General features: G+C 45.5%; 1 protein-coding gene, 1 long non-coding RNA gene and 1 other non-coding gene across 3 annotated transcripts in view; 1 reads left to right on the forward strand and 2 right to left on the reverse strand.

Moving 5' to 3' along the window:
• The window catches only part of doc2a (double C2-like domains, alpha), a 67928-nt gene that overhangs the window by 41563 nt on the left and 5702 nt on the right, over nucleotides 1–20663 (forward strand). Inside the window, exons 6-9 of the mRNA XM_024802169.2 lie at nucleotides 457–583; nucleotides 2414–2473; nucleotides 17104–17309; nucleotides 19697–19778. Of these exons, the coding sequence (XP_024657937.1) occupies nucleotides 457–583; nucleotides 2414–2473; nucleotides 17104–17309; nucleotides 19697–19778 (475 nt within the window). The remainder of the gene's footprint in view (nucleotides 1–456; nucleotides 584–2413; nucleotides 2474–17103; nucleotides 17310–19696; nucleotides 19779–20663) is intronic.
• On the reverse strand, nucleotides 9572–13729 carry LOC143418420 (uncharacterized). Its single transcript, XR_013098436.1, has 3 exons — nucleotides 13415–13729; nucleotides 10834–10930; nucleotides 9572–9724 (listed from the first exon to the last, which is right to left on the reverse strand). It is a non-coding gene; the product is annotated as an uncharacterized LOC143418420 (long non-coding RNA).
• Nucleotides 13922–14015, reverse strand: trnai-uau (transfer RNA isoleucine (anticodon UAU)). Its single transcript has 2 exons — nucleotides 13978–14015; nucleotides 13922–13957 (listed from the first exon to the last, which is right to left on the reverse strand). It is a non-coding gene; the product is annotated as a tRNA-Ile (tRNA).

Here is a 20663-nt window from a genome sequence, read left to right on the forward strand (position 1 = left end):
TTTCTGTGTTTCCATTCCTATTTCCTCTTCTGCTTCTTCCCCTGTTTCCTCACTAGTCTCCTTTGCCATTCCCTCTCCTGTTTCCTCCTCTGTTTCATCTCTTTTGTCCTCTCTTGTTTCCTTTGCTGTTTCCTTATCCCATTCATTTTTCCTTTTCCTTCTGATTTGTTTCCTGCTTCCTTTCCTTCATTTGTTTTCTGATCCCTTTCCTGTCTGCTCTACTGTTTCATGCAATCTTTACTATATTCCTAATACATCTGCAGTTTCATCTCCTGTCTCCTAAATTAATTTTGTTTGTTTCCTCTGCTATGTCCTGGTTCCTTTCCTGCCTCTGGCTCTTTCACACTCCTCTCCTGTTTATTTCATTTCAACAGTAGTTCTTTGTTTTTTTCTACTTTTTCCTCTTTCCTCTCCTTCCCTCCCCTCCTGACTCCTTTGCTTCCTCTCCTTGTTCAGGTTGTCCGTGTGTGACGAGGACAAGTTGACTCATAATGAGTTAATCGGGGAGTCCCGAGTCCCTCTGAAGCGCGTGAAACCCGACCAGACGAAACATTTCCACACCTGCCTGGAGCATCCACCACCGGTAGGACACACGCACGCGCACACGCTGGAAAAAGACTTTAATAATGAAAATGTTATTACACGTTTCCTAAAAGCTATAAAAAGATACAATTTTGTGACTTTCAGAAACTGTCAAGAATTTTGGATCCCGTTGGGTTTATTTTCAAAAATTGTTCCTCGGTTGACGTTTGTGTTGCAGTCACACTAACAAAAACTGCAGCATGATGATGAACTTGTAGAGCTTTAAGTGTTTGATCTGAAGATGGAGACCCCGTCTGTGGTCACTTCCAATCAGGTCCTGCAGACTGAGTCAGTGTGCAGCTGAGTGGGATCAGGTCCACAGTCACATACACTCTGTGATAACACGGCGATTAACGGTGATAAACTGGGAGACATCGCAAATCTGTTGCCATCTACATACACAAAAACTGATGGCAACGTAACTGCAGGACGACACAGATGCTCAGCTACCTTGGTCACAACCAGAGGATTTAAAGAGATGTTGGTGACAAGTTGCTGTCATCAGCAGACTAACTGCAACATAAACATGGAATTTGTGCAATTGGTCACCCAACGTGAAAAAATTCAGCGTAATGCAATAAAATCACCAGGCAACGAATGACGTCTCCTTGTGACGAGGAGGTTACGGTCCTACTGCACCTTCATGTGATTCACTGTAAAGATGGAATCCAGACTTTAACCCTTTAGAGCCGGTCGGAGCGGACACGCTCTATTTTGCGTAACTATTTTTAAATCCCAGTAGCACTGCAACCACGTAAGCTAGCACAAAAATTTTTTTTGCATATGAAACCGGAGGAGTTGTACTTACATCTGATGCCATCAGCTTGTCCTCGGTCACGGTTTCTTTCCACATAAAGCTTTGCAAAAACTGCATAAAAAGCGCTTGCAGGAACAAAAACATAATATTCCAGAAACACGCTTTGCCGATCCGATCAGCTGTTCATAACACTTCCTACGTTGGAATAGACGTCAGCGCGAACTTTTGCATTTCCGCCATTACCTGCCCGAAACCAGAAGTGACGTCATTTTCGCGGAAATGTAGTCTTTTTTACCATCAGGGCCTCAGGGCCTATACTGCTCTTTTTAAAAGTTATCTTTGACTTTATGACTTTCTGTGTCGTTTCTGGGATGCTGAGGACTCATATTGCACTGCTGGAAATAGTTTATTTTGATGCATATGCTGCTTTTTTGCAAATTTGCAGTATAATATTTATTTTCGTTTTTCCTGCAGTGTATGAAAATTAGTGTATCTCAAAAATAAAACTATGAAGACACTCAAAATAAATTTCCTGTTGTTAGAAACTATTTTGTGCAACTTTTTTGTATTTACAGTTTTGAGGGATAAGCCTCTTAAATTTCTCTAACTACAAATATATGTTAAAAAAGCAAAAACGATTTTCAATTTTTTTGTAGTTTATTGCACTTTTTTTGCAATTTATGTAATTACTATGCACTTAATGAATACATATTATTAAAATCTGGGCTATAATGGTTGTATTGATGTATAGCAACTTGAAATGCTCCCAAAAATGGCTCCACAGCATGTAAAAATATACTATAAGCTCTGGCGGACTTGGTTCTATGGTAGGTCTTAAAGGGTTAAACAGGTTTTACAAAGAGAAAGAATCTGCTGCAGTTCCACTAACGTCCAGCAGGCTCCAGCAGTGAGTCAGTCCCCATAGACTCCCATGTTCAAACGTTACAGCAGAAAGAAACACGTTTACAGCCTGATACAGACTTCCATCTGCTATATACAGTCTATGATACGATGAAGCATCAAAAGTCATCCTCACGGTTTCCTCTCTCTGCTCTATTCTCGTCTCGCCCTCAGCTTCCCTCTCCGACTGCCATGGGTGAAGCCCTGAGAGGAATTTCCTGCTACTTACGAGAGGTAAAGCTTCAACTTTCCATCTGCCCAGTTTGAAGTGCAGGTCTCACAGCAGACTCAAAGTCATGTGATCACCACAGTCATCAGCTTTGTGAGGTGATCACATGACCAAAGTACTAATGCTAAACACGCTGTGCTGTGCAAACTCTTCATTCTTGTACAGCAGTGGGAGGCGTGCAGTAATGAATTATCACTGAGCATCATCCGGCTGTGCTGTCTGTCTAAAACGAGCGCTCCTGCCTTTTTGAAGTATTTATATGATGTTTTCTAAACGCGTGGCTGCAGATGCCTGTGCTCTGACAGGGAGGGTTTGATCTCTGGAGTTCCTTGTTGGCGTCCTGTGGTGCTGCTGAACACTCATTAGGACCTTACACTGACGCTCGCTCAGCAGAAACTGGTCCTTCTGTGGTGAGCTTAATCAAACGGACTTGTTTGGCGATGATTTTTACACAAACTGGACCTCTCTGCAAAACTCAGCTGAGAGTATGTGTAATGCTTCAATGCTCTGGGTGAGTACAGCGTAAATCAATCAGTTCTTTGATCCCAGCTTTAGGCCCTCTGGGGGGGGCGGGGCCTGTTTCAGTGGAAACTGAAATGACACTGTGCACAGTGTGTTGTGTTCTGGCTTTGATGAGTGGACCTGATCACACAAACTCATGACACATCCAGTTTCACCGTCTGAAGCTACATAGGAGATGTCCAAGTTCATGGGCTGCTTCCTCCTGAGGCCGATTACGTCACGGCGACGCAACGAAGGCTGCCCTAATTCGTAGACTCCTCCAAATGCATCCTCCTTTTCCCCGAATTTGAAGGATGGGTTGGGTGTGTTCTTCGTGGCCCACCATATCCCAGCCAATTCCAGTTTCCAACAATGGCGGCAGCTGCTTAGTTTTAATATTACTCTTATTAATCTTTCTGGGTCACAAAATAAACTTTTAAAATATTTTCTGGTGAGAATGTCGCTGTGTAAACTTCAAATATCTGCTCTGTTTATCAAGACATCACATATTTGCAAAAGTTTATTAAACTCCACCGAGACAGCGGTGACGCAAATCTGAAGGCTCGACCGTCCCATTTCACAGCCGCTCACTTCCGGCCTACCCGACCTTCTGAGGACCCGGCCCACGTAGACCCCGAAGGCCGGGTCCTCAGGAGGATGCAGCCCATGAATTTGGACACGACCGTAGAACAGGTGAGCAGGGCAGGAAGTCAACCACAGGAACAGCAGAGAGAATCATATCAGTTTTCAAAATAAAAGACCCAGGAGTAAAAACAGAAACAGACTCAGAGTGGGTGTAGTTCAGAGGTCAAACCTACAGAAAGGATTTGTTGTTATGGAGCGTATCCCAGCAGTCAAAGCACTGAGACAGGTTCAATCCACAGTCTCAACAGACAAAAGCAGTATCCAGTGGATCTACTTTCTGCTAAAGAAATAGTCCCACCAGTGAGAAATCCCAGTTTAAGCCCAGATTACACCTCATTACTGCTGTTACTGGTTGCACAGCATTATTAGTTAGAGCTGTCGGTGCATCGGATCTCTGAAAGACGACTTCGGCTGTTCCCGTCCTGACGAGACGGTTGTCATGGGGAATAAGTCTCCAGAGCTCGACCTTCCTGAATAAATCCAGCGTGTTGAGTCGAATGTGAGTCATGCTCTGAAACGCTGATAACAGGAGAGGTCGGAGGAATTAATGCTCTAATTAACCCCGTTTCTGTGTTTAGACCAGTGTGTTTCTTGAAGTCGGGGACGCTGCAGAGTGCTGACTCTCTCTAAGCTGTCAGGGCTCCTCGTCTTTATTCATCAGAACCCAGAGAGCTGCGAAGGAAGCATAATCTGCATGATGAGGAGCTGAGCGAGGAAGCTGAGAGAGTGTGTCTCTGTCTTTAAGTGATATTTGCTGTGAAGTGGATTCAAAACATTTATAGAGGAGAGGCTCTTTGGATTCCCCTCCGACATCATCAAGCTCTATGAGAAGCTCCTCAGGAGGAGGCGGTTAAACATTTCCCTGCAGGGCTGTTTTCACATGTTGATGCTAATGAGAGCCGTTTTAATTGATGAGTTTATTTTCAGCAAAATATTAAAATTAGCTAAAAGTTCCCAGATGAAGGGAAAATAAAATCTGAGATATAAAATAGAAACATGAAAGGCTCATCAGAGCAGGCCCTCCTCAAACCCCAAATATTTACCCCTCACTTCCTCCTTTGTCTGAACCTAGCTGTTTAAGCTCCTCCCTCTCTAAGCCAACTTTCCTCTGATTGGCTGGTGCTCACAAACAACAAAACCTTCTGCTACTACAACCACGACCCAAAGTACTGCAGAAACTCACCGCTGGATCCAAAGATTCAAGACAAAAAGATCATTTATCACATTTTACGCACACAAAGCTACAAGCATGCGTTTGGTCTTCCTCGGACGGGAAGTCCAAGGCCTCGAGTAACAACCCAGGCTGTCAGCTGATTGGTTTTTGACTCCTTCGGAGCCCCCGGGGGTTTTGCCGTGTCTCACATTTCGCTGCAGTTCATTTAGATTCAGCTCCACCTCATTCAGTCTCCCTAAAATAAATTGCCTGCCAATTTCTTTTGAAAACAGGCAACTGCAAACTCGGTGTTCTCCACATCCTGCAGTGTACTGCAGACCTCGTTTTGGAGGAAGCAAATTCAAAGGCTGCTCCAAATGTTCGGATTATATCAGGAGCGAGTGTGGAAATGTAAAGTAACAGCTCCACGGGTGTGAAAACAAAACAAACCCAGGCTCTATCGATCTGTCTCCACCCGTCCTCTCAAAGTGCACGTCCAACCAAATCAACAGAAACAAAGTGCAGCGTGGCAGTAAGTTCAGTTTGAACAGTAAAAGGTGAAAGGTCGCCGTGTTAAGATCGTGGAGGCTACACATGTGGTTCACAGTCTACACCACACCTGGCGGCTCATTACCTGGACGGTGTCCCGTAATTAAAAAAACAAAAAACAGATGGTGAGAAACAAACAGCGCAGTTAGGACATCCAGGATCTGTGGGACGGGATGACCTGAGTTTGAGTAACCTGCAGGTCGCTGTTATCAGACCATGTGTGGCCGATTCGAGCTTGCGGACTTCACAGTGCACCTGCAGTGCAGTCTGATCATTAATGAACAGCTGTTAATTAGACTTTTCCCTGATCGTACCTGTGGGATCTCCGTAATGATGGAAATCAGTGTGTGACCGCGAGACGGGTCACATGATCACACAGCAGGTGAGCCTCTGCGATCCAGGTGTTGTCCAAGTGTTTTTCAGAGGACGAGCCCGGAGATGTTCTGGGTGTGTTGTTCTGAAGATATGAAGCACGAGTCGGCGAGAGGACACTGGGAGTCAATCAACACATCTACAGAAATAATGAGGACAACTGAGCTGCAGCTTTAACGCCATTAAAATACAAAACACAGCAGCTGGGCTGAGAGTCTTAACGATCGCTGTCACAGGAAGTGATTCACAGCAAGGCGGGACCACAGGAAGTCGACCACACTGAGCAACTTCAAGCAACGACCGCAGAAATTAGCGATCTGTACTGGGAGGATGCAGTTGGTTGTCATATGACAGGGAGGTAAATTAATTAGATTGTTACCAAGGGAACCAAGAGCATGAAATGTCGACAAAGCACCAAGCGACTGACGAATCGCTTCCTGTTGGACGCCAGGGCTCGGAGTGATGAGCCAGTGGAGGATGGGGCGCACCCTTGTGGTGAGGCTGATGATTTTCCAGTCGATCGACGTTCCTACACTCACGTTTGGGCCGGAGCGCTGGGTCGTGAGAGAACAACAGGGCTGCATCTGCCATAGCTTCTGTCCGTGGGGGGGCGCAGACATCTGGAGGAGAGCCTCCTTTGTGTTGCTGAGTGGATCAGGATGCTTCGCCTTGGAGGTTTTTCCAGCTGGGAGGAAAATTGCTGAACATGGAGACACAAAGCATCTTTACGGTGAAATAGTCACAAAGCTGATTATCAGACATTAAATTTTGGTGGTAGTGAGCATGAATACATAAATAAAGGAAAAGGAAAGGAAGTATGTTTCATGCCCTGAGGAAGCTGGGAGACGTTCATAGTTAATAACACTAAACCATAAGTGTTGTTGCCATTGCGCTTCTTTGATGAAAAATCTAGGTTGTTTTATCAGGCTTATATTATATTATTTTGGTGAGTGTATGTGATGTGTTGGTTGTCTGTTTGTTTGTTTGTACGGACAAACTGCAAATCAATTTCCTGTTAGGGACAATAAAGTTACCATTGACCATTGACCATTGGTCACCATGGCAACCATGAAAGAAAACATCTAAAAGATGTTTTTGCAAACGTAACTCAGTTCAGTTCAACTTTATAAAGTATTAGTAGTGTAAGGTAATGTGTATGTGACCAAGTATGTGACCAAGTGGTTGGCGGGGTTACACAAAAAATAATAAAATGACAACGCCACCTATGGGAATTTCACCCCCAGGAAATATATATTTAAGAAAAATAGATAAAAGCAAATAAAAGAGGCCGCACAGATTCAAGGATGCACACCGAGGCAGGTTGGAAAAAATAAAGAGTAAAATATTAGGAAAAAGAAATGTAGTGTTGTAGTTTACAGTGTCCTAAAGTTACAATAAAACAATCGTGGAACTGGGACTTACCAGTGGACCCAAAAGAAAATCACTACAGCTGGCACCCAGTGCTGTAGAAAAGTGTGCAAACGACCCGACAATCAGACAACCTGTGAGCACTTGGCAAGAGTGGGAAGGAAAAACTCCCTGTTAATAATTTAACCCAGCAGTTATGATGCCTAACGTTAACCCAGCCACGTATTTTAAATGAATGAAGAATTAAAAAGGGAAGGTCTGTGACAGCACCTCTAACCTCCAAATATGGACATTTTTTGTTTTCTGAACGTGGAAAATATTAAATTATTAATATTTAAACTTGTGATTATTTCATGAAGTGTGTGTTGTACGTCAGGCACAGGAAATCCTCAGGGTCCTCCGGGGGAAGTGGAAAGTGTTTCCTTTACGATCGTAGTTGGACTAATTATTTGTCTCTCTGTTTCTGTCTCCTACATTTAAAACTTTAACTTTTTAAAAAACACTTTACATGATTCAGTCCATTTACTCCACTAACTGGAATATTCCCACATGAATCTGAGGAAGTGTGTTGTTAGAGGTTTGATGTCTGCAGTAATTTATCTTGGGCAGAATTTCTGTGTTGGGTTCAGAGAATGAGAAACTCCGAGCCAGGAAACAATAAGAGCTCAAACTAATGAGAAAAATCTGAGACAGCACAGGACCGAAGACGGGACGGGAGCACCGAGACAGGACGCGCCGCCGGCGCCGCTGGAGATACGTGTCATCAAAGAACCCGAGGCTGTGCCAGAAGCAGCAGGCCGGAGAGGATGCGTCTGCAGAAAAACGAGAGCTAATTCATCACCTGAGCTGAAAGTGACAGCGGGAGGGAAAAAGGCGACAGATGACGAGTTAAAACCCACCGAGAGGTCTGGATGGTCGGCGGGGAGCCCGCAGTGACTCGTGCTTTGTTCCTGAGTAGTCTGGAGACAAAGATGTCTTCCCCCCGCTGAGCTCATGGTTCAGGACATAAATACAGAGCGTAACATCTTCAGACTCAGTCAGACTGAAAGAAACCTCTCTGGGTTTTAATATTTCAGTCAGGCACAGTTTAATTTCACCTTTCCTGTTGGTTACAGGGTCAGGCGCTCCGTGAAGCGAGGCACGTGTAAACACAACCTCTGCTGAATGCCCAGTTCGGTGTTTGTTTCTCCCACTTTCATGAGTTTATGCTCGCAGTTTAAAATGGAAGAAACTTGTTTTTTACACTAATCAGATGTTGTAGTGGTCTCCCACAGACCTCCGACGGCTTCCTCCGACATCCAGCTGCAGAAGTTGGTGGTAGATCCTTGAAGTCGGGTGGTTCACGGGCAGATCCTTGGACTTCATCTGCTCATCCCCAAACGGTGACGGCAGACTGCTCCTTCTTGATCCTAGTTCAGCTGAAGGTTTCTTCCTGTTAAAAGGGAGTTTTTCCTTCCCACTGTCACCATAGTGCTGCTCATATGGGGTCATATGATTGTTGGGTTTTCTCTGTATCTGTTATTGTAGGGTCTACCTTACAATATAAAGCACCTGGAGGCGACTGTTGTGATTTGGCGCTTGTTCTAAAGTGTCCCATGGATGGGACTTGTGATCTGCTGTGGGACCGTGAGGCCACCAACTCTGAGCTGTGTTTAGCACGAGCAGGTGCAGTGCTAAGTTAGCAGCTAATCCTGCTAAACAGTGTGCATCCGCAGACTGAGAGCATGACAAAGACACACCTGTGGCTCAGTGACATCCAATCAAAATTCTAGAATTTCACTGCCCGCTAAAGCTGGAGCTCAGCCTTATTGGACAGTTTGTTACTACAGTAACCTCACAGCAAACATATGATTGGTCATTAAAGATGCTCCAAAAAGCTCCAACAGCACAAACGCGGTCCAGAGGTCCAGTTCAGGTGAAGCTAGCAGACAGCTACACCTGTGTCTCCATCCACCTGTCAGTCAGAGGCCACGCCCCTAATAATGCTAGCTTTAAACATGTGAGTTATAAAAAAACATGTTACTGTTGAAAAGTTTTAACAGGAGAGTCTATGGGGACTGACTCACTGCTGCCTCTGCTGGACATCAGAGGAACTGCAGCTTTGTTTCATCTGTCTGTACCTCAGGCCTCGGATTCGTACTCACATCACAGTTAAAACTACATGAATCCCAGCTGCTGTGCTCTGAGGTGGAAGCCAAGGGGCAGATTTTGGTGCTGAAAGATTGCCCTAACAAACACTTTGACAACTCTGGACTCCTGATTGTTTTTTCAGACACATTCGTGGCCCGTGTGTGAAATGTAGGGAGTGTGACCTCATCACAGCCCACTCCTCCTGCTCGGAGGATTTCAGATCCTGACGTGTCTCTCACAGATTCCCGGGAGGTCACTGATCCAGGATCAGCAGCAAAGACGAGTCAGTGCATCCTTTACAATCATTTAAAAGCAAAACCATCTATGAAGATGTGACAATAAACATTTTATATTACACTACACTTTTATTTACACACGAGGAGAACTGGCTCATGTGGCGTCGCAGACTCGGTGCAGATGTGTGTTTAGTTTTCCGGTTTGGACTCTGGAATCGTCCGCAGACCTTCCTGATCCGGCCATCGGGCTGATGTCCACGTGATGTGTTCTCCTGTGCTGAGCCCAGTCTGTCTGCCGTGGTCTGAGGAGCAAACTCAAGCAGAGTGATGTCACACAGGGAACTTGGTGACAGGCTTTAAGCTGAGAGCATTTTCATATTAAAATGAGGCGTTATCCACCTCACAGGTGATTTATGTTTGGGCCTCAGCGGGTCAGGCGCTCGGGGGCTCTGAGTCTATTTTCAGAGGTTCATTTCTGCTCTCTGCGATGCGCTCTTCATCACTCCTCTCCATGTGGGCAGATAAAGTTGGCAGAGCGGAGTGAAACCCATTATCTGAATTAGTCCTCATTATACGCTCTCTGACTGAGATCATTTCCAGTGAATTAAACCATCATGAGTTGAAACTACTTCTCATTTTCTCTTGGATGAGTCCTTCAGGACCTCTGGGCGTCTCCGAGCCGCAGGTTTGAAACGCGATGCCCTCCCACCGACCCCAGGGACCCTCGGGACCTCGTGTTATAAGTCTGTCGCGACGGTCACTAAACTGTACCTGCACATGTCCGAGGGGATGACCGTGTGCTCTGATCGCTAATAATGATCAGAAAGACACAACAGTGCAACAGAAAAGTGCAACAATCACTGTGTGTTGTGCAAAAAATACCTTGATGTATGAGCACAGAGCTGATTGATCCTAATCCATCTATATGTATAATCATATATATGATTATATCACTGTATACAGATTAGGTATATAAATCCCTGATTCTCACTTGTTGCTAATCGTCCTGCTGGTTGACGCTGACGCGTTGAACCTTCACTTCCTGTTCTGATTTTCTGGATGTTTCCCGTCTGTGACGTTTAAAAACAAGGTGGAGGGGCTGCTGTCTTTGGGTGATTAAAGAAACATGTATTCAGAGCCGTGTCTTCGTTTGAAAGGAATGAGCTTTGGTGTCGAGTCGAACTCTTTTACAGATTAGATTCACGCGGCGTGGACGACGCAGGCTCAGCTCGCTGCTGCTGTTGTTTTTTTATTTGTTTAAAGGGCTGCAAGCTCATTAGCCGCCTGCGCCCGCCTCTGCGGTCGTACAGGTGTTTTCACAAAGACGGACGCTCGGGGGTGTTTTACTGTTGCTGTTTTCAGCCAATTGGCCTCAGCGCGGAGACAAACAGATCTTTACCTAATGACTCACCTTCAGTCTGAAAATCCAACCCAGACACACACAGCTGCTCGGAGTCTCTCCGGGGATTAGAGGAGCTCCTTCTCCGGGCTCATTTTCCACGTTTTCTCTGTGGAAATGAAGTAATTTGATTGATTAGCAGTGCAATTAAAAGGCTGAGTGTTTTCCCTTTTTAGAGGCTTACACAAAAAGTCCAATTAAACTAATTTTAGCGACACAGAATATGTATAATTACATCCCTCAGCTCAAAAAAGACATCAGTATTTATTACACATCATAATGTGTTGCAGTTAATGTTTGCTCTGCCATTAATAGTTATTATTTTTTATGTGGGCGGCTGGATGAAAAAGGTTTCAATTCCCCCTGCAGCTGTAAAACAGGAGTTGGGGCTGCAGAGCCTCATGACTTTGGCTTTGTAGTTTTGGCGTCTTCAGCCATGCAGACAAACTGGTTTGATTAATCCAGTTAATCCAGCTAAATGTACTCACAGCGTAATATGTGATGACGAGAGACGGAGAAAGCATCAGTTTATGTTACAGTGCATTCACATTTCCAACAACAGCAAAAGAAACAATGTGTTCAAGCTGGTAAAATATTGTTGTGAAAAACACAGAATGAGTTGATGTTGGCGACCTCGTCTCACAGTCAAAGACAGACGCAGTGGCCGTGACATCACTCGCTGGTCACTGATGCCCTGCTGTGAAACCTTGATGTGCAGCACCTTGATGTGCAGCTCTGTGATGTGACTCGGAGGAGCGCCTCATTTTCAGGCTCATTGGAGTCATTGGACCTGAGCACGCAGTGTCACACCTCAGGTTTTTGAAACACAGCATGACGGAGCTGAAATAAACTTTACGTTTTTATTCAGTGTGACCAGAAACAAGCGACTGGGCAGATAAACCCAGCAGGTATACAGAGGTCAGAGGTTCTATCGGGTAGGAAGTCTTTCATCGCCACCTGGTGGCAAACGTTCCCTGAAGGCAGCAAACAGCAACCTTGAGGGAACGTTCCCTAAAGGCTCCCTAAATGTTGCATTTCCGACTGTTCCCTGAAGGTTGTGTCTGTAGGATCTCTAAGGGAACTCTAAGGAGCCTTCAGGGAACGTTCCCTAAAGCTTTGCAACCAAGCAGCTGCTCTCTTATGGACATTTTAGGCTCTCGTTGCCTAGGTTACACTCTAATGTATTCATGGTAGCTCTTTCACTCGCGCCGCTGAAATCTGAGAAACGTTTATCGGAGTCCCGCCACTTCCTGTCACAAGCGTTTTTTTGCTGATGTCACTGAATGTCGTTTGCTTTCTGCGGTCTCGGGTTATCAGGTCACTCCTGGTGTGTACGCAGCTTCAAGCACCACACTGACTTCATGTTTCCGAGCCCCGAATCCTCGTCCATGTTTTTTCCGTCTGCGTTGCGTGACTGTGAGCTAGCTTTCAGCCGCATTACCAAAAGACAGCTCACTGAATCCTCTGTCAACATCTGTCAACATCAGTCCATAGTTTCCTTCCTGATGTGAACTCCGTGTTGATGCTGGCAGTAGAAGAAAGATGTCAAATCCTTTTTGGACTTAAGTGGAAAATTCACAGAGCCGTTCAGGTGGAGATCAGTCCACAGGCTGTTTGAGGCAGTCAAAAGCATTTAATACATGAAAAGTTGGGTGAAGCACACTGAAGCAGAGTTTGCAGCGTGATAAACCGTCTCTCAGGTGCTTTTGCTGCTTTTCAGTCTCATGGAAAACATCAAACAGCAGATTTTAAATCCTTTCCTGCTGCCGGTTTATCTGGATGACCCGTGCAGCTCAGACCTTTCCCTTTCAAAGTCGAGCGTGGAAGCTTCAGTCTGCGCGCCGGCTGTACGTCACCCACTCACCTGGAACGTGAACCTCCGGTGTGATGACATTTCCTGCAGCAGAGGAGTCATTGAAGTGTGGATGGGAGTTTCACTTTGTAGACTCTGATTTCAGCTGGGAGTGTTTACAAAGTGCATCGCCCTCTGTTTGGTGGGCGGGAGAGAAATCCTGCCAGGCCCTGCTGGTTCCCAGTAAAAGCCATCGATCTGCTCATTCCCGACCTGTTTTCCTTTTTTTAGCTGCAGCTCTTCGTGTCAAATGGTGGAAAGTGAGCTCGCTGGAGCTGAATACCAACTCAGACCGTAGGAGGCGGTTAGTACACGGCTTAAATAAAATCTCTGCCCTTTCATTTTCCCTTCACAGAGTTCCAAACTGAAGCTTTTGTCTTTTTAAAGCGCAGTGAAAGGTCGAAGTGTGAATTAGGCCAAGGTCCAGGTGATAAACTGAGCACGCTCAGTAGGGCTGTAATGAGAACGGCGGGAGTGATGGAGTGAACCCGTGGCATCTGACGGAGACAGGAAAGCTCCCCCCGGGAGAAGGGCGAGGCAGAGACGGAGGATTAAACTATCGATCTTCGTACCTTCTGCTGTGCCGTGATCAGAGAGATCAAATCGAAGACCTGCTGTGAGACGAGTTTTAACGAACGCCATCGCTGTGGAGACGTGTCTGTTTGATCTCCTCCATCTGTGGGAACATTTTAAAGAAACAAAAATCTATTTGTTTCTTTAATATGAGAATCTTGGACTTACGTTTTAGTGAGGTTTCAGAAATGTGCAGTAATTTCAACCCTTTCAGGATAAAACTGTGGCCTCTGTAGAGGACAGCAGGACTACAGGAGCAGGGATGAGGTGGAGGAGGGTCAGATGTTAGGAGGAGGAAGGTGAAAGTTCAGAGGAGGTGGATCTGTGGCAAAATAATTACACCTGAAGTCCTGCAGAGGGAACCATCTGCATCCTTGTTGCATAAATCTTGGCCCACAGTCCAGAGCAGCCAGGGATCAAACCACCAACCTTTAAACCAGGGGCGTCCAACTGCAGGCCTCAAAGCCCGGTGTCCTGCAGGTTTTAGACGTGTCCTTGATCCAACACAGCTGTTTTAAATGTCCTGAAGTTCTCCAGAAGCTGGTAATGAACTAATCATTAGATTCAGGTGTGTTGACCCAGGGTGAGATCTAAACCCTGCAGTTCCCCACCCCCGCACGGCTTCCTAAGACTCAGCCTTCTTCACCTGCTGGTTCAGGCTGAGAGTAAAACCTGTGCTCCAGGTGAGGCTCGAACTCACAACCTCGGCATCGCTCTGCTGAATACTGTCGTATAAGTACCGCGCGCTGACCGATTGCGCCACTGGAGCATCAGCTGCACTGGGCTGACCTGAAACTGTCTGTCAGGCGATCATCTGATGGCGTTTGAGCCTCTGATGCTGTGGGACTGTGCATAACAATGTCTGAATAAGTCGAATTTTAATGCCACACTTTGGATAAAGCCCTTGGATTAAAGCTGCGTGTCTGCACTTCGATCACAGCTGATGGTTTAAAAGCTGCTGTGGCGAAGGACAGAGACAAAACTGCAATAATGCGTCAGCATTCAGAGCTCGTGGACCAAAGTGCTTCACAGCAGACAGACCTGACAGCGCTCCCTGTGCCTACTCCCACAGGTCACATGGGTATTGGACTCTGGATCACTGCCACTCTTTGCTTTCATTGACACACAGGGAACTGTGACAGATGTGAAATCCTCACCTGTCAGGCCAAAAACAGCATCCCTGCCTCACAGCGTGGCCTCTTCTGTGGAAATAATGAACAGAGCTCTTTGTAGACGTGGTCATTATAAATCTGGCAGCCTCACACTCAAAGAGAACACACAGGGCTTCCATGTCACAGCGACTCTCTGGTTCCCGGTTCAAGAGCGTTCTCACCTGTGGGAGCCGGTCTGCAATATGAACTCTGAAACACCTGAAGCGAAACCATCAAAGCAGCTGAAGCAGGAGAAACTGAAGCTCCGAAGGGAAATTAATCCAAAGCGTCTGATGTTAGATTCACATCAGGCAACTTTCCTCAAGTCTTCAACTTCTTTCTGCAGCAAGAGTCCTGACAGGGACTAGAAAGAGAGAGCAGATTTCTCCTGTTTTGGCTTCCTGTTAAATCCAGAATTCAAAATCCTGCTCCTCACATACAAGGTCTTAAATAATCAGGCCCCATCTTATCTTAATGACCTTGTAGTACCATATCACCCTATTAGAGCACTTGGCTCTCGCTCTGCAGGCCTACTTGTTGTTCCTAGAGTATTTAAAAGTAGAATGGGAGGCAGAGCCTTCAGTTTTCAGGCCCCTCTTCTGTGGAACCAGCTTCCAGTTTGGATTCAGGAGACAGACACTATCTCTACTTTCAAGATTAGGCTTCAAACTTTCCTTTTTGCTAAAGCATATAGTTAGGGCTGGACCAGGTGACCCTGAATCCTCCCTTAGTTATGCTGCAATAGGCTGCTGGGGGATTCCCATGATGCACTGGGTGTTTCGTCTTCACTCACTGTGTGTTAACAGACCTCTCTGCACTGAATCATATCTGTTATTAACCTCTGTCTCTCTTCCACAGCATGTCTTTATCCTGTCTCCCTTCTCTCACCCCAACCAATCACAGCAGATGGCCCCGCCCCTCCCTGAGCCTGGTTCTGCTGGAGGTTTCTTCCTGTTAAAAGGGAGTTTTTCCTTCCCACTGTCGCCAAAGTGCTGCTCATAGGGGGTCATATGATTGTTGGGTTTTTCTGTGTTGTTGTGATTTGGCGCAGAATCACAAACATGGTTTCACAGGCTGTTGTAATGTAAGCTGTCAGTTACAGAGCAGCAATGTCCAGCATAAATTGAGACTATAGCTCAGAGAAACCTCTGCTGAAGTTTATTTCATGGTTAAGTTTTACATACAGTACATATGTTTATGAAGGGTCAGTGTTTTTCTCCTCAGGCACGGAGACTGTGCAGGAAAGACCACCAGCTTAATGTGACTCCACACGCTGTAGCTCATATACCTCTGCAATGAGATGATATGCGTCTGTGTGTGTGTGTGTCTGTGTGTGTGTGTCTGTGTCTGTGTGTGTGTGTGTGTGTGTCTGTGTGTGTGTGTGTGTGTGTGTGTGTGTGTGTCTGTGTGTGTGTGTGTGTGTGTGTGTCTGTGTGTGTGTGTGTGTGTGTGTGTGTGTGTCTGTGTCTGTGTCTGTGTGTCTGTGTCTGTGTGTGTGTCTGTGTGTGTGTGTGTGTGTGTGTCTGTGTGTGTGTGTCTGTGTCTGTGTGTGTGTGTGTGTCTGTGTCTGTGTGTGTGTGTCTGTGTCTGTGTCTGTGTGTGTGTGTCTGTGTCTGTGTCTGTGTGTGTGTGTGTGTCTGTGTCTGTGTGTGTGTGTGTGTGTGTGTGTGTGTGTGTGTGTGTGTGTGTGTGTGTGTGTCTCTGTCTGCAAAGGCGATAGCTCGAAAACATTTTAATGAATTCTGATAAAACTCTGTGGCGTGTTCAGCGAGCTCATGTTAACAATCATTAAAATTCCTTCCATCCACCGAGGTCAACGTCCTGATTTATTGGTGGAAAAATGATAAAAAGGCCTTAAAACGTAGAAACTGTGATTGTTGTGTGCTGTCAGCATGTAGAAAGCATAAAGATTTAAAGCGAGCCCTGATAACAGCTCGCAATTCCATATTTTCCCCACTGACAGGAAAATAAAGGGAAATGTTCCCAGCTGTTCCGACACGGATGATGAAGAGCTTCAGCTCTTTGCTTACATGTCTGCAGTTAATAACTATAATAATATAATAATTAATATAATTATAAATATAATTTGTTATATTATGAAGACATAACCAGGTCAGAGGGTGACATCATCACAGTGAGAGATCATTATTAAAAAACAGTTTCGCCTGCTTTACGTTTACACTGCAGAATCAGCTCAGTGTGGAAAAACGCCTCCTCCACATAATCCTGGTGAAAACAAGGCTGGCAGACTCTTCTTCTCTGGGGTTTAATGGCAGCTGGCAATGGTGTGATGAACACCTGGTGCAGAGTTCAAATCTACATGTCCAGTTGCACATTCGTTGCTTTTGTATTTATTACATTTACAACCCTAAAACTTTCATTTGTTTAACCCGATGAAAAAACCCAAAGGATCTTCAGGGAACGTTCCCCAAAGGTTCCCTGACCGTTACTGCTTGCTGGGGTAAAGGGTTTAAAACATGGACGTTAAAATGAAGCGTAAATGCCTTAAACCCTGCTTCTACCTGAAGGCCACCAGGTGGCTGTGATTGCAGAAAGACTTCCTGTGCTGTGAGAAAACAGCTTGATGATGAGTTAGTTCCATCTTCATCGTCCTCTGCACACGTGAAAACCATCCCAGGCTAACCTGAGCTGTCACATGACGCACCTGACACGACTTCCCTGATAACGGTGTAATCTTGTCCGCAGTGGGAGAACGAGCAGCTGCACAGCCTGGAGGAGCGAGGTCGTCTTCTCCTCTCCCTTCAGTTCCTGCCTCCGGTCAGTCTGGAGGATAAAGCCGTAGAAGGTGGAGGTGAAGGCCCTCGCAACGGGGGTCTCTGTGTGGGCGTGAAGCGCTGCGCCCACTTGGCAGCCATGGATGTTAACGGATTCTCCGACCCCTACGTGAAAATGTAAGAGCCCCACGTGTGTGTGTGTGTGTGAGTCCAAGACTAAATTCATTTTCCTTTGAAATCATGAACGGTGCTGTTCATTGGCTGTGGATGGGTCTGATTTAGACCAATCAGTTTGCGTATCAGGCTGTTTGTTTCAGCTGTGAATAGGGATGGGTATCGTTTAGGTTTTATCCGATACCGGTACCAAACCGGTACTTTTGAAACGGTGCCGGTGCTTAAAGAATGGAGAACACAAACTTTGTCCAAAAACCTCTCATGTTCAGCTGTTTTTTGTAAAAAGATAACAATGTTAGCCTTTTCTGCAGCTATGGGGCATATATGGCATCACTCTTGGCTGGAAGCAGTGCTCAAACAATGGAAAAAACAAACTTTGTCCAAAAACCTCTCATGTTCAGCTGTTTTCCACTTTTTCTTTGGTCATTTTAGCCTTTTTGGCCAGGGTGAAGGGAGTATCTGCCATCAAACAAGAAGACAGCCGCATGTAACTACCACGGTGTTTGCTAGTTCACCTTACATGCATTAATGTAATAACGTGGTTAGCCTACTCAACGTAAATTACACACGAACAACATGAAGCTACTCACGCAGAGAAGAACGGCTGCTGCTGCATCATCATCCTCATCATTTCTGCTACACTGGCAGGGCTAGGGGCCAGGACTCTCCTCTTCGGGTTTTTGGGGGATGTTGCTAACTCCGGGTCCGATAACAGGCATCACACCCGCAGTAGATGCGCTCGGTGTGAGGACTGACTCACGGCTGCCTCTGCTGGACACTAGGGGGACTGCAGGTTTCATCGTTAGTTTTTATGTCCCAAAGGTGGAAAAAGATCCCAACCATAACCTGCAGGGGGCGCTGCAGTCCTGTGTTCATGCTGTCTTCAGCAGTAAAACTTTTTTGAAGAATTTTACAGATTAAGCGATCGGAGTGAAGACAAAGCTCAGAGTTCTCCAAAGGAATCAGAAAAAGTCTTTTTGGACTGATCTGAACTGCCGCTCATTATAAAAAATTCTTCTGTAAATATATTTTGTATAACGAAACAAAAGGTCTTCATTCAGACACATTAAAAATATTTTTTAGTTCAGTGTGTTTTGCTTTTAGGCACTAAGAGGTTACTTCTAATCAGTGAGAGCTTTTTAATTCCTAATTTGTACCTAAACTTTTACATTTCCAGCCAGATATATTTATTTAAAGAAGAAAAGTCATATTTTGGAGATATTTTGGCGTGTTTGAGCAGTGAAGTGCCTTTTTGTGGAAAAGCTTCTGTTAATGTTTCAGCATTTTGGCCGTTAACCAAAAAGATAATGGTCTCCCCGAGTAACTGTTTAAAAGCAGGGCTGGTGAGTGGTGCTGGTCGGCACGTTGGTCCAGAATGAAAACAAAGATTTCTTTGTTTTTTTCTGCGGTTTCCTCCCTGCAGCCATCGCTGAGGACTTAACCCGACACTTCTGCCTGAAAAAGACAATTAAAAGCTGGAGTTTTGCCATCTTATTAACTTTTGCAAATCAAGGAAGCAGTTATTGTTTAAAAGCTGCGTCTGTTTCCTGGCAGGAAGGATAATTAGCGTGAAGGAGAGAGCATTGCGAGTGGCGTCTCGGCTCTGTCACAGGGAAACACCAGGGGCCGGAGCTTAAAGCTTCTCCTCTGCTTTTGTTTCCTCTCGAGGGACGCTCGCTTTGAAGAGGACGACAGTTGTTGTTTTTTTGTTTTTTCCTGTTGCACGCTCGCTGAATACAAACGGAGACGCAGCCAGAACAACCAGTCCTGGTTGGGAGGTTCACATCCCGATAAAGATCGACTTTTACTTTGCCCGCACTCACAGTTTCTCCTCGCCTTCTTCTGGCTGTTCTCCGTCTGTACAGCCCCTCAGAGCATCCTTTTACCTTCTGCTCTAAGAGTTCGGGGCATGATTAGGTTTGGGTTAATCACTTCGCAGTCAGCACTGTAAAACTGACTCGATTATTTCTGCATTACAGCTTCAATAACGATGACTTCCAGGATTTCATCAGACAGCAGCATGAAATTCATCCTGCGCAGAGCGACTGTCGCCTCGGGCTCCCAAACACTCGTTTAATTAAGCTTCATTTACAGTCTATGACTTCAGATTGCTTTGTTTTCTCTCATTAATGCATTTCTTATTAACAGCAACCACACACAACGGAAACATTCACCTCCTCTCCAAGTCACTGATATGATATGAAACTCCCAAACAGAGTAACTGAACGGATCTGTTTAATTAGCTGAATTCAGTCTTTATTTATTTATTATCCCCTTCCTCAGCATTCACAGGACTTTTCCACTGAAACTCTGCAGATATTTCTGTATATTAATAGTTTCTGCAGACACACATATTGATGTTTCTCCTCCTTTTCTGCTTCTGCTGTCAGATACCTGAAGCCCGACATAGAGAAGAAATCCAAGCACAAAACGGCCGTGATGAAAAGGACCCTGAACCCTGAATTTAACGAGGTAAGATCCCCGCAGCTGCTCCCCTCGGCCGAACGGCAGCTCTGCCCTCACACAGCAGTGCTGTTAACAAGCTCGCTCTATTCACCTCAGCGGTTAAAGTTTCATTTATATCGGGTCCGGCTCGCCGACGCCATCGCTGGAGGATGAATCTCCTGGATGTTGTTTTCCTCTCAGAGGAAATAACTCCTGTGTTTCTCCCACATCGGCGGATGATAGACCGACTGCGTTTCTCTGGCACAGAAATTAGTTTTTCTAGCTGGTGATGGAAAAAATTCAAGTGCAAACACTATTTCCTAATTTTATGGAAGAAACTGTAAAATGTATTGCTTTGAAGTATTAATAGATGTTGCTAGAAACATTTTGTTAAGGAGAAGACTTTGGTGAAGTTAGAATATGTGATTTAGGTGTTAAAAGTCCAGTCATGTGGGGGCGGCCAATTAATCGTAGCTCAAGAGTTGGGAGTTCGTCTTGTAATCGGAAGGTTGCCGGTTCGAGCCCCGGCTTGGACAGTCTCGGTCGTTGTGTCCTTGGGCAAGACACTTCACCCGTTGCCTACTGGTGGTGGTCAGAGGGCCCGGTGGTGCCAGTGTCCGGCAGCCTCGCCTCTGTCAGTGCGCCCCAGGGTGGCTGTGGCTACAATGTAGCTGCCATCACCAGTGTGTGAATGGGTGGATGACTGGATATGTAAAGCGCTTTGGGGTCCTTAGGGACTAGTAAAGCGCTATACAAATACAGGCCGTTTACCATTTAATCAGGGTATTCCAGTTCTAATCAGGGTAAAGACCCTGCAATATTACAGAGAATCAATATCATTAACAATCACACAAAGCCCTGTGAGCAAGTACTTGGTGACAGTGGGAAGGAAAAACTCCCTTTTAACAGGTT

Source organism: Maylandia zebra, linkage group LG4 (genome assembly GCF_041146795.1).
Source record: "Maylandia zebra isolate NMK-2024a linkage group LG4, Mzebra_GT3a, whole genome shotgun sequence".
Classification (NCBI taxonomy): domain Eukaryota; kingdom Metazoa; phylum Chordata; class Actinopteri; order Cichliformes; family Cichlidae; genus Maylandia; species Maylandia zebra.